Raw genomic sequence first — 14,024 nt, 5'->3', positions numbered from 1 at the left:
CCCATCACTAAGGGCACGTTCTTCCTGACCATCTGTTGAAATCCTGGCACAAAAAAAGCGCACCTGACTCATGTGTCAGGTAGTGAGTTTCTTTCCCCCTTCTTTGGGCAATTTCATTCATTACACAGTATTTTACATGCCAATGTATAAAATCACATGAAAATTAATGTATTTAACCATGATATAATCCAAAATGAAAATAAATCATGTTTTAATCCCTTATGTATCCTTGAATCATTACTTTCAATTTATTCTCCATGAAAGTAGCAGTTCTAAATATGTATATATCGTTTGAGAGTTAATTTGTGTATTTCAAAGATAATCTTTCTTCCTTGTAGTTTCTACTTCCCAGGAGAGGTCTTTTGCCCTTTCTTTGTTCCTCAGGGCTTGGGTAAGTATTTTTTGCCTCTTCATGTTGATAAGCCATGAAGTTCTGTTTTCTTTGGTATTCTACTGGCCTGTAAGTTATAATCAAAGGTTACAACCTGTCATTTGCTTCTTAGAAGGCTCCCAACCAATATCAATCTTTTAACAATCCCCATCAGCCTTCTTACAGTATGCTTGCTAATATCAGCATCCTGAAGATTCTGCAGGATAAATTTAATTGATTTAAACTTTCTCTATTGTTGATCCAATATTTGTCATCTTCCATGTGATAAATCAGTAATCACTCAGCAGTATACTCTCCAGGAAGAAATTTGTACTGCTATTATATCTTCATTTATTTATACCTTTAAAAAAGAGCTCTCTTGTACAATTGCAGTGATAGTTGTTAAAAATAACAAGGTTGTAAAGAAAAAAAAATCCCTGAATTTGAGTGATGTATAACAATAGAAATGCTCAATCACATAAAATCCACTGGAAGAAGGGCTGGGCCTTTTTATATCATAGGTGGGCTAGGCATGAGGGTGAGGGTAGATGAAGCAAAGGTGAATTCCTCCTGACTTGTCTTTCATGTGGCCATCTGACCTCCAAACCTGGGGAAGAATGCAGGGGTGTGATGTAAAGACAATAGAGTGAGACCAAATTAAGATTCAGTGACAAGGAATAAATTCTATCATTTGGGCAATGAGCGATATTGGCTGAGGCATGTCTCTTTGCTCCATCAACATTTACAGGAAAAATTGTCTGCTGTTGTGATATTGTGAAATATAAATGTGCTATGTGTCCCCACTCCCTGGCATACAGCCTTGGTAATTCTGGGAATCCTGAGAGTGGTAAATGTCCTTTTGTATGCTAATGATGACTGGCAGCCCTTCCAGGCTTCCTCCTGTACAGGAATAAAAGGATTATCTGGCTTGAGAAGGGAATCCCATAGGTGGGGGTTTTAGTAACAATAGTAATAGAAACACATTAGGAAGCCTTCAGACACATGGGGACTGTGAACACATCTCAGAACATTCTTCTGATTGACTAATTTGAAGACCTTGAAAAGGATAAAATGATTAAAATAATAAATGGATGAGAAAAATATAGGTTACTAAAAAATACAAAATCATATTTAAATATTGGCCTAAGGAATACTTCTTTATTATTAAGTAGGTACTTAAATACCAAGTTAAATATTGCACAAAGGGGCCGGCCCCACAGCTCAATAGGCTAATCCTCCACCTTGCAGCGCCAGCACACAGGGTTCTAGTCCCGGTCAGGGCACCAGATTCTGTCCCAGTTGCCCCTCTTCCAGTCCAGCTCTCTGCTGTGGCCCGGGACTGCAGAGGAGGATGGCCCAAGTGCTTGGGCCCTGCACCCGCATGGGAGACCAGGAGAAGCACCTGGCTCCTGGCTTCGGATCAGCGCAGTAAGCTGGCCGCAGCGCGCTGGTCGCAGCGTGCCAGCCGCAGCGGCCATTGGAGAGTGAACCAACGGTAAAGGAAGACCTTTCTCTCTGTCTCTCTCTCTCTCACTATCCACTCTGCCTGTCAACTAAATAAATAAATAAATAAATATTGCACAAAGGAATACCTGTTTAACACAATGGAAAAGTATGCTAGATACATAAGTATCTATGTTTCTTAGAATCTACTTCACACAATTGTGAAATATATTGATGTACATTTCTTAGTAGCATACATTAACATTCTTCTGTGAAGTTTCATTCATTTTAAAGTGAATCCATGGTTCTCATATAACTGTATTTACGGTGGTTTCCTTTAAAAAAAAATTTGGAAAGCAAAAAACTGTTGTATTTGTCATGAAAATCCAACTAAAAAGAGACACTTAAAATGCATCTTTTTCTCTTGGTTCTTTTCCAGATTTTTTGGTAGTCATGACACAAGTCAATGGCACTGAAGTTACTGAATTCTGTCTTCTGGGATTTGGTGCCCAAAACGAGCTTCAGTATGTCCTCTTCACCATATTCCTTGTGATCTATGTGACCTCCATGGTGGGTAACACAGGAATGATCCTACTCATCAAGTTAGATTCCAGACTTCAAACACCCATGTACTTTTTCTTACAGCATTTGGCTTTTGTAGATATCTGTTACACCTCCGCTATCACTCCCAAGATGTTACAAAACTTCATAGTAGAAAATAAAATTATATCATTTGGTGGCTGTGTAATGCAGTTATTGGTTTATGCAACATTTGCAACCAGTGAATGTTACCTCCTGGCTGCTATGGCAGTGGATCGTTATGTAGCCATCTGTAAGCCACTTCACTATCCAATAATCATGTCTCGAACAATCTGCATTCGATTGGTAGCTGGTTCATATGTCATGGGCTCGATAAATTCTTCTGTACACACAGGTTTGACATTTTCATTGTCTTTCTGCAAGTCCAACAACATCAATCATTTTTTCTGTGATGTTCCCCCAATTCTCACCCTTTCTTGTTCCACCATTGCTATCAACATCATGCTGCTTGTTGTTTTTGTGGGATTTAATTTGATGTTCACTGTGTTGGTCGTCATCTTCTCCTACATATATATCATGGCCGCCATCCTAAAGATGTCTTCTAGTGCAGGGAAGAAAAAAGCCTTCTCCACATGTGCCTCCCACCTGACAGCGGTCACCATTTTCTACGGGACTCTCTCTTACATGTACCTACAGCCTAATTCTAATAATGCCCAGGAGAATATGAAAGTGGCCTCCATATTTTATGGCATTGTGATTCCGATGTTGAACCCCTTGATATATAGCTTGAGGAATAAAGAGGTAAATGAAGCTTTAAAAATGATAAGGAAAAAGTTATTTTAAATTGAAACCAGATTGTTAAAACTTAGCCTATCAATATATCAAGTAGAGACATTTTACCACAAGTTAATATTTCCAAAACTGAAAACATGTTCAACTGTTAAACCTGAGCTACCCCCATTCAGTAGATAAAGTCTTAGAATGTGGGGAATATACCAAGAACCCCTTCTGAGACCCATTTTCTCTGGAGTATAGTTTGAGAAACTATCATACACTTCCCATGGAAACGGCTTTGTTGGGATTACTTAAAATATTAAGAAATATGTATAAACAGCATAAACATCTTAAATATTTTTGAATATGTTGTTAATGATTAAAATCTATATTTGTGTTAAAACCAATATTAAAATTATAGTTTATTACTTTACACTCATTAAAATGTTTCCTAAGTTATCTATATTGTAGCCCTTCATGAATTCTGTTCAAAATATGGCATATATCAGAACATAAAATCAATATAATGGTTTAAAAAACTCATAACTCAAGCTATTCTTTCCACCCAGCATTTATGTATTTGTTGCATTCCTTATTACTTGAAAATGCTTATTTCTGCCACTACTGGCTGTCTTTAATCTCATTCCACTTCTTTCTTACCTAGGGAAAGGGAATGCCTACATTTTCCATTTCTTACTGCAATAGAGAAAAACTACAAACAGATGGATCTAAAAACCTAACTATTGTTAATTCATTTACAAAAGATATACAATCATTTCTGCTTATTGTTATTAAACTACATAAATTCAATAGGAATTTAAGTAGAGGCCAAGAGCATTTTGAGTCAAAAAGACAAACAATGTGGGGGCTTGGCACTGTAGTGCTACAGCAGGTTAAGCCAGAGCCTGCAGTGCCTGCACCCTATATGGTCACCAGTTCAAGTCCCAGCTGCTCTACTTTCTCTCCAGCTCCCTGATAATGGCCTGGGAAAGGAGTAGAAGATGCCCCAAGCAGTTGGGCTTCTGCACCCATGTGGGAGACCCAGAAGAAGCTCCTGGCCTCCTGACTTCAGACTGGCCCAGTTTTAGCAGTTGCAGCCATTTGAGGAATAAACCAGCAGATGGAGGATTTTCTCTCTCACTCTCTCTCTCTCTCTCTCTCTCTCTGTAACTCTGTCTTTCAAATAAATAAATAATTAATTAAAAAAAATTTGGTACATAGATTGTATGTCATATTATAATAATGTAGATGCAGGCTCAGGGTTGGCACTGTGGCATAGCAGGCTAAGCTTCTGCCTGTGATGCCAGCATCCCGTATGGGCACTTGGTCTGTGTCCCAGCAGCTCCTCTTCTGAACCAGCTCTATGCTACGGCCTGAGAAAGGAGTGCATGGCCCATGTGCTTGGGACCCTGCACGCACATGGGAGACCCAGTAGAAGCTCCTGGCTCCTGGTTCCTGGCTTAGGATCAGCTCAGCTCCAGCCATTGTAGCCATGTTGGAAATGAACCATCAGGGGTGGAAGACATTTTTCTCTGTCTCTCCCTCTCTCTGTATCTCTACCTCTCAAATAAATAAATAAAATCCTTAAAAATTATGTAGACGCAATGAAGGAAAGAATTTGTAGTCATTTTTTTTCTTTCTTTTTTTTTTATGGGAGGATTAGCCTGTTAAGCCAGGGCGCAGGCCTTTTTTTTTTTTTTTTTTTTTTTTTTTTTTTTTTTTTTGATAGGCAGAGTGGATAGTGAGAGAGAGACAGAGAGAAAGGTCTTCCTTTTTGCCGTTGGTTCACCCTCCAATGGCCGCTGCGGCCAGCACATCGTGCTGATCCGAAGCAAGGAGCCAGGTGCTTCTCCTGGTCTCCCATGGGGTGCAGGGCCAAAGGACTTGGGCCATCCTCCACTGCACTCCCAGGCTATAGCAGAGAGCTGGCCTGGAAGAGGGGCAACCGGGATAGAATCCAGCACCCCGACCGGGACTAGAACCCAGTGTGCCAGCGCCGCAAGGCGGAGGATTAGCCTGTTAAGCCACGGCGCCAGCCCTGTAGTCATTTTTATAACCTATCACAGTGTAGTAGAACTGCTTTTCAACCGACCTTTTCAATCATAGCCTGATGAGGATATGATTCATTCATCCTACCATAGGTATAAATGTGGGAAGCAATCAATTAGAATCTCTGTTAAGACAAGGGTCTTTCATGTTTTTGTTCATTATTATATCCTCAATACCTGATGTCAAGAATTTATTAGCTACTCATTAAATAGTTGCTGAATGAGTGAAAAAAAGAAGAAACACAGCAAACTATAATGTGTCCACTAAATGAGGAAGTATACTAACCACACCGCAGTACAGTGAACTCTTCATACAGTAGCCTGTGTTTTCTAAGGACTTACTAGGTCAAGTACCTGTTTCTAAAATATTACAATGGGGACTCAAGTCCTCGAACAAAATTTGTTGTCAGTGATTGCAAAGATTGCTACCTTATAAAAATATTGATCTAAATTCTGAAGGAAGATATATGGCAACACACATAAACAATTTGGGACAGGAATGACATGAAGAAGAGGATGCCTACTGCTATAGTTTGGGTATGATTTGAATGTGCCCCCCAAAGGGTTCTGAATTGGTTGCTTGGTACTCAATGTGGCAGTGTCAAGAGGTAATGGGACCTTTAAAGTTGGGACTTGGTGAAAGGTCCTTAGGTCATTAAATACATCACCCTCTGAAGGGAGTTAGGTAATTCTTATGGGACCCTGAGTTAGTTCTCCTGAATCATTATAAAAGAGCCCTTCCCTTCTTTCTGACTTCTTCAAAGAATAGAAACTCACTCCAAAATAAGAAATGGGAATAAAGGGATGGTGGGTTCCAGGCACATTCAAAATCTAAAAAGGTGAATTATGTAAGGTCCTAAGTCTCAAGAATAACTCTTCTTGGCTGCATATACCCTCCAAGCCCACCATGGCAGAGGTCCTACAGGGCTTCAAAATCACACCTTCCACTCAGCAGGGCATTGTCTGTGCTGTAGTTCTCTTCCTTAGCCCCAACCATGTTGCTATTCTCTCCTGGAGCAGGGACAACACCTCCACGGTCCTTCCTGGAAGTTCTACCCCCACAGCATCTCTGGGTATTGGTCCCACACTCTGAGGCTGCGATAAAAGCAACCTTGTCCCTTTTCTGGGCTTATGAATATTGAACCTGTGGTGGCAGTGGCAGCCTTGATGATATCTGAATTGGCTTCAGGGCTGTGCTTCCCTTCTCTTGAAGAATACCTTGTGTTTTTACCTGAATAGTTCCATGGTTCTGTCTGGAGGATCTAAGGAATACAATGTCTTTCATTTAGTCTTAAGTAGTAGAGCTTCTACTGGTATAACCCAGTCTCTATTCCTGGTTTTTATTGAGATGGTTTTGTTGAAATGCCTATGTTCCTGATTCACAGCCATGCTAATCTGTTTATCTACTGGGTCACTATGCCACACCCTGAGTAGCCTCTTCCTATCCAAATGGTTTCTCATTTTTGCAGTATGAGTAGGCTGAAAATTTTCTAAATCTTTAAGTTCTGATTTGTTTTTGCTCAATTCCATCTTAATTTTTCTCTTCTCACACTTTACTATAACCAGCTAAGATACACCAAACCACACTCCTTCAACACTTTGTTTAGAAATGTCAACTCAATATCTGTTTTTATCATTCAATGTTCCCACAAAGCTATTGAACATGAACACAGGTCAGCCAAGTTCTTCACTTTACAACAAGGCTTACCTTTTCTCCATTGGTCAATAACACTCATTTCCATCTAAGATCTCATCATGAGGGTTTATGTCATTTGTATTTCTACCAATATTCCATTCATGATCATTTACATTTTATATAAGAAGTCTGAGATCAGGGTTCCAGCATGGTCAGGTTCTGATGAGGGATCACTTCTTGGTTGCAAACTTCTGACTTCTCCTTATGTTGCCAGATACAGCTGAATCAGAGGTACTTGTTTTTGTGTAAGGAGAGGATTTCAGATGTGAGACAGAGAATAGCACTAAGCAGACTAGCAAAGTTTAATGAAGAAAACACACCTGTCAGGCCAGGTGGGCAACTTAGCAAAGAACTGAAAGGCCAACCTGCTTTAGACTGGAGTTTTTACAGGTGTGGGTATGGATGGGCCCACACTTTCTCTCCCCCACCTCCCTCTTCTGGAATATTGCTGAGTAGAGGGCTTTCTGGTTGTGGAATTCATGAATTTCCTCCCAGGGCTTAATCAGCACCATATTATTGAATCTAACATTCCTCCTGGCCCAGGGCAGGGAATATTTTCCTAGGCTGCCCATGGGAGAAGACTGGGACCCACCTAACAGGATTATAGAACCTGAGAAAGACTTTGAATGTATAAATGTTGGGCTGCTTCCAAGGGGCACATGTACATTTCTTTCCTGATTCAACCGCACGCACACACACACACACACACAAAATCCCACATTTTTCTACAGCCCATCTCATAATGTAAGCTAATGTCTACCTTGCTACCTGAAAATTATATCCTCACAGAGCAGAGAGTTGAGAGGGGAAACAAGTTGTCTTATAATGGCACAAATTCCATTCACTGAAGGCTATTCTATGACCTTATCTAATCCTAATTAGCTCCCGAAGACCCCACCTCCTAATATTATGACATGGCAGTAGGGGAGAGAGAACAGGATTCCAACATATGAACTATGGGTGGGGCACAAACATAAATTGCCAACCATATGTGTGACTGTGGAAGCTTCCAAATTTGTAGCCATTGGTCTAAAGGATGGCCTTGTGGGCCTCTAACTTGCTTGGTGTCTGAAGCTCATCAGTCCTGTGGGAACCATTCTCCTCAAACTGTGCAGTTTGTTAGGCTTTTTGAAAGTGACCATTCCAGGCAGCAGAAAAAGGGAGCAGGAAGAAAGAAATATACAAGAAGCAAATGCCAGAATGAGTGAACCACCTAGCTGCTTTATACTCAGGGAAACTGGAACTCAGTCCCACTGGTACTCAAAGAACTATGCAGAGTGTCCCTTGGAATTGTCCCTCTGCAGGACAAGAGATTGAGACATTTATTCAGCTCTCCTCAGGCATTGGCTGAAGGCTTGACAAAGTTGTTAACACATCCACACACCTACGCTAACACCAACAAGTGGTCTTCCATGGCGTGGAAGATATTCCTGAGGCAGAGAAGCAGAGAGATGGTAGAGGAGATGGGCCACTTGTAGGCAGACAAATCTGTGAGCCATAGATGCACTGAAATTAACTAGCAGAGGAGATGTGGTGCAAGCATAAAGATTCCACTACTCTGTGTTACAGAGGTCTAGCCAATAAGATGTACTTAGAAACCAGCTGAGGGATTTATGGAAAGCTTTTGTTTTCCTGATCAATGATATTTATATATATTTGTGTGTGTGTGTGTGTATAGTCACCACTCTGCACTTATCTCTTTTTTTCTTCTTTGAAAGAGATTGTGATATCTAGTATGGCGGAAGACTTGTTAGACTGAGGCAACCGGCATATGGGAAAGACTAAGCAAATCACAAAGTACTAGTCTTGACTTCCAAACTATTGTTGCAAATGGAAAACAAAGCCAAAGTGAGATGAGTTTCCTTCTAACAGTTGAACACATTCCTAACTGAGACATTAGTCTTGCTCTAAGTAACCTTGAATGTTCACCCTCTTATGGTTGCTTGTTAATCAAAAGCAGATTTGCTGAACCAAGTTTTCTCTTTTCAGATTGATTAAAGATTCAATCCTAGAAATTTTAAAGTCAAACTGATTTGAAGTATCTTTTTCCATACATGGTTACATGAAATATTCTGATGTTATAAAGTATAGCTGGAAGAAAAGATGTCCCATGTAAAGCTGATTTCAGAAATAAATAATTTTTTTGAAAAGTCAGAAATAAGGAATCAAGAGTAAATTTTTTCTTTAAATAAATAGATAATGAGCAATGTGGTAATTTAACATGTGGTCACATAATAGTATCTCTTTTTCACAGTAGGACAACATGCTCTAAAGTTATAGTTTTCTTTTTTCAGGAAGCCATGTGTTTTACTGATTTTAGTGATAAGCATAATTAGCTAGACCTATGCACGGGACACATGAAAAGATGTTCAAACTGCTTCATAACAAGAAAAAATTAAATAATAACCATGTAAAATAAGAAGCAAAAATCCCTAATTACAGTAACATGAAAAAATTGTCCTCTCTAGAAAGCTTAGTATTTTGTCAGCATACAATAACTAGTGAGCATTGTTTTTTCAATCCCACCACAGCCCATGAGACTTCAGATTCTCAAGTGGCTACTGTTCCAGCAGGCCCCAACTATAAACTCCCTGATGGGGAGAAACTCTCAGAGACACCTTGGCTGACAATCAACCTGCACCAGTTGCACAAACAGAATCTGAGGTCAAATATGTTGTAAGGAAAACAAAGTTAATGACATTTTTCAGCATCTTCTGTTTATCATGGCAGTGTGTGCAGGTAAGGTTGGGGCAAAGGGTCAGAGCCAAACACCCAAAATGTTCCACCCAAGACCAGAAGGAATCATTTCATTGCTAATGCGATAACAGAAGTGGAGTGAGGAATTTGAATCCAACAGAGTGTTGCTCAGGAATGATATGAATAAGCAGTAATTGAATGATTGAACTAAATAATGAATATTATTTACCTTTAATGTATTTTTTGCACATGTTATTATGACCAAGTGTTGAGTGCCCATTCAATATTAGCCCAGGGCTTGGAAGTTTACATAAATCAGCTCATTGAACTTTACATTACTGGAAAACTGGTTTTAATTCTTTTACTTCCTCTTCCTTTCTAAAACAATTAAGACCACCTTAAATTGGAAAAGGTAAAGATGTCCATTAGTTAATGATTTTGCTCTCTCTTCACTCCCAAGGCCAAATATAACCATTACAATTTGGTATGTATCCCTCTTGAATTTTCCACAGTTAAAGAAAATGAGAAAAAAAGTAAAAGTGAAAGAAACATTTTAAACAGTCCACAACCTACATATCATTCCATAATATGCCTTGCTTGTTTTCCAAAATCTTTTCTAATATATATGTATATATAATATGCACATATATCTTCAACATTTAGATCTACTATAATCTATGTAACCCTGTTTGCAATATTTTCCTATTATAATGTTGCAATGAAATCATTACCTTCACTTTTTTCTAAGTTTCAACTTGCCTTTGTCTTGTTTTTAATTTTTGATCCTATTCACAATTGCTATACAAAATACCTTGGAATCAATTTAGCTATGGATATGAAAGGGCTCTACAAGGAAACTTGGAAAGCACTAATGAAAGAACTTGAATAAGACACACAAAAAGGAAAGACCTCCCAGGCTCATGGATTCATTACCTTCTGAGTAATTCTCTGATCTCCTTTTCAAAGAGGAAGACACTAAGGCTGAAAGGGGTTTTTTCCTTCATCTTTCTGAATTGCTGGAACCAGAATTCAAGTCCATGTCGGTCTGTTTCCTTGCCACTGCACAATACTGAGTATAATCAAAGCTGCAGAAACGCTGGGACTCAATGGAGGTTGGCCATGTTCAAACACTCAGGTAATTGGCTGTCTTATTTGTAGTACTCATTTGATGAGAAAATACTCTCTATTCATAGATGCAATAAAGAATTCGGAGTGAACTTCCCATAACAGATGCTCCGTATGTGTGTACGTGTTATGTGTATGCCTCTCGTTTTTCTGTCTCTTGAAAAATGTACCCTATAACGTCAGATCATGTTATGTGAGTCACAATGACTGAGTCAATGTGGTAAATTTCACTTCCCTATCATATTCTAGTTTAAGCACACCCCCAATCTACTCTAACTTGCTCTGACAAGTGCTTTTAACCACTGAACAGAAGCATCCTTGAAAGACCTGCATTTCTTCTATTCCTCAAGAAATTTACAGAAGGAGGGAACCTACACAAACTTGCTGGCCCTTAGCCCTCACTAAATGCAGAATTGAAGAGCATGCCTTCTTGTTCCATTGTTACACAGTTATCCCACTCTGCCTATTGCTCCAGATATTCAAAGGAATCAGAGAAATCCATAGTAGCAACAGACTTTATTTGCTGTACTCCCAGCACTAAGGGCACATACCCACCTAAAACTGACCATTCCATCTCTGGAGCTGTAATCAGCGCTGGCTGGAATTACTGATGTCTGATTAAAGGAACCAACATCGAACGTCTGTAACTTGTTTCTATTACCTGGTACTTCATTTGAGATGTTTATCCATGTAGCTATTGTGGCAACCCTTTACTCATTCTTCCCTGATTTGTTTAATAGTATTTTTCCTGTGATAAGCGATTCTTCTATGAACATTCTCATGTGCTTAAATATTATATATATTTGTAAATATACACATTCATACAAATACATATGGATGAACTTCAAAAAGTTCATGGAAAATGAAATCAAAAGATGTTTGTTTTGTGCAAAAATTTCTTAAAATCTATGCGTAATTTTTCCATAATGCACATTCCATCAACTTTATGAAGAGACTTTATACATTCTATGTACATAGGTGTGTATATCCATTTACCTGTGCTCTTTAATTTCACTAGAATATGTACCTATGCTGGAAACTCTGGACTGTGCAGACACATACTTATTTTACTGATATGTCCAAACTTATCTTCAATATGACGGTACTCTTTACCTTCCCACCACATAGATGAATAAGAGATTAATATGGAAAGTGATATGAACTGGAATATTCTGATAACATTGTTGCCTTGTACAAAAAAATTGGTCTGCCACACATTGGAAAATTTAAAAAGAAAGATTCTTGATCATAGATACTTTAATAAATACCTTCATAGAGGACTGTACGTGACCATGAGTCTGTGATTGAACAAGCAGAGTCATAAGGAGATGAAGCAGGTAAAATGAGAATATGGAAATAAACAAAGCAATATAATTTAGGACTATCTGGATATGTTAAGATTTTCAGATATAATAATTCATATTTAGACAAAGAGAAATAATACAAATAATATAGTATAAAAAGCATAACTAAATAAAAGTATTGTTTTATATGTTCCTTAATTGATACATTTATAAAATGAGAATACATCTATGCTCAATGGTAATTTCTCCAAAATATAAATAATACTATCTTTTTTTAAAAAAAGGTTTCTTTATTCTGAAAGTCAAAGCCACAGAGATAGAGGGAGAAACAGAGAAAGGGATATCCTCTATCCAATGGTATACTCCCCAGATGGCCACAATAGCTAGAGCTGCACCAGGCAGTCAGGGGCTGGGAGCCCCATCTGGGTTTCCCACATAAATAGCAGGGACCCAAACACCTAGGCCATCCCCTGCAGCTTTCCCAGGCTACCAATGGGGAGCTGGATAGTAAGAAGAGCAACCATGATGTGAACCAGGGCCCACATGGGATGCCAGCGTCACTGTCTCTACCCTCCATGCCACAATGCTGGCCCTAGATTATATTATCTTGAATATTAAGGCTTAACATGTAAAATCCAATTCAGTCATGTCTATGAAACCAAATATGGTAACATTTCTAAATCCAGAATTAGAAAAATAATAATGGTCTTACTTTTTCTGATTCTGTTCCTTTGTAACTTTTCAGCTAATATTTAATCTTTGCTAACCATGGAACCAAAAAATGGCACTGAAGTGACTGAATTCATTCTCCTGGGATTTGTTGGTCAACACAGATTTTGGCTTATACTCTTCATAGTCTTTCTACTGATCTATTCAGCTACCTTAATAGGCAATGTTGGGATGATCCTACTCATCAAGATTGACTCTTCACTTCACACCCCTATGTATTTTTTCCTCCAACATTTGGCTTTTGTTGATCTTTCTTATGCCTCTGCTATCACTCCCAAGATGCTGCTGAATTTTGTATGCACAAACAAATCCATCTCATTTACAGGATGTGTGGTACAATTACTGGTCTATGGGACTTTTGTAACCAGTGATTGCTACATCCTGGCTGCTATGGCAGTGGACCGTTATGTGGCCATTTGTAACCCACTTCGCTACCCAGTTGTCATGTCTCAGAGGCTCTGCACTCAGCTGCTAGCTGGTTCATATGTCATGGGTTTCCTAAATGCTTCTGTAAACACAGGTTTCACTTTCTCATTGCCATTTTGCAAGTCCAATGCAATTAACCACTTTTTCTGTGATGTACCTCCAATTCTTGCCCTGTCATGCTCCAGCGTTGACTTCAACATCATGGTCCTGACAGTCTTTGTAGGGTTTAACTTGACATTCACCATGTTGGTGGTCATGTTTTCCTATATGTATATTCTGTCCGCCATCCTGAGGATGTCTTCTGCTGCAGGGAGGAAAAAAGCCTTTTCCACCTGTGCCTCCCATGTCACAGCCGTCACCATTTTCTATGGGACTCTTTCTTATATGTATGTCAATCATGGAGCCAATAGGTCTCAAGAGCAGGAACAGGTGGCTTCTGTGTTTTATGGTATTGTGATTCCCATGTTAAATCCCCTCATCTACAGTCTGAGAAACCAAGATGTGCTAGAAGCCCTAAAACGGATAGGAAATAAGTGCTTCTAGTCTAAAACATAATTCTATAGGCTGGCACCATGGCTCACTAAGCTAATCCTCTGCCTGCGGCGTTGGTACTATGGGTTCTAGTCCCGGTTGGGGCGCTGGTTCTGTTCCGGTTGCTCCTCTTCCAGTTCAGCTCTCTGCTGTGGCCCAGCAGTGCAGTGGAAGATGGCCCAAATGCTTGGGCCCTGCACCCACATGGGAGACCAGGAGGAAGCACCTGGCTCCTGGCTTCGGATTAGCATAGCTCCGGCCATAGCAGCCATTTTGGGGGTGAACCAACGGAAGGAAGACCTTTCTCTCTGTCTCTCTCTCTCTCTCACTGTCTAACTCTG

The 14,024-nt window shown here is 39.4% G+C and overlaps 2 protein-coding genes across 2 annotated transcripts; both read left to right on the top strand.

Annotated features, from left to right (window-relative positions):
* Positions 1-2,266: 2,266 nt before the first annotated feature.
* On the top strand, positions 2,267-3,196 carry LOC133764227 (olfactory receptor 5AK2-like). Its single transcript, XM_062197902.1, has one exon. It carries the CDS (start codon positions 2,267-2,269, stop codon positions 3,194-3,196), a length of 930 nt encoding a protein of 309 aa, XP_062053886.1.
* Positions 3,197-12,765: 9,569 nt separating this feature from the next.
* LOC133764226 (olfactory receptor 5AK2-like) lies at positions 12,766-13,695 on the top strand. The gene has a single exon (XM_062197901.1). The coding sequence runs from the start codon at positions 12,766-12,768 to the stop codon at positions 13,693-13,695; it is 930 nt and encodes a 309-aa protein (XP_062053885.1).
* Positions 13,696-14,024: the final 329 nt, after the last annotated feature.

Source organism: Lepus europaeus, chromosome 7, assembly GCF_033115175.1.
Source record: "Lepus europaeus isolate LE1 chromosome 7, mLepTim1.pri, whole genome shotgun sequence".
Lineage (NCBI taxonomy): Eukaryota > Metazoa > Chordata > Mammalia > Lagomorpha > Leporidae > Lepus > Lepus europaeus.
Note: the sequence above shows the minus strand (reverse complement) of the source record. Positions and strands in the feature narration are given on the sequence as shown.

Bases quoted from the DNA above. Each gene is read 5' to 3' on its own strand.
- LOC133764227 (XM_062197902.1), top strand. From the start codon at position 2,267: ATGACACAAGTCAATGGCACTGAAGTTACTGAATTCTGTCTTCTGGGA.
- LOC133764226 (XM_062197901.1), top strand. From the start codon at position 12,766: ATGGAACCAAAAAATGGCACTGAAGTGACTGAATTCATTCTCCTGGGA.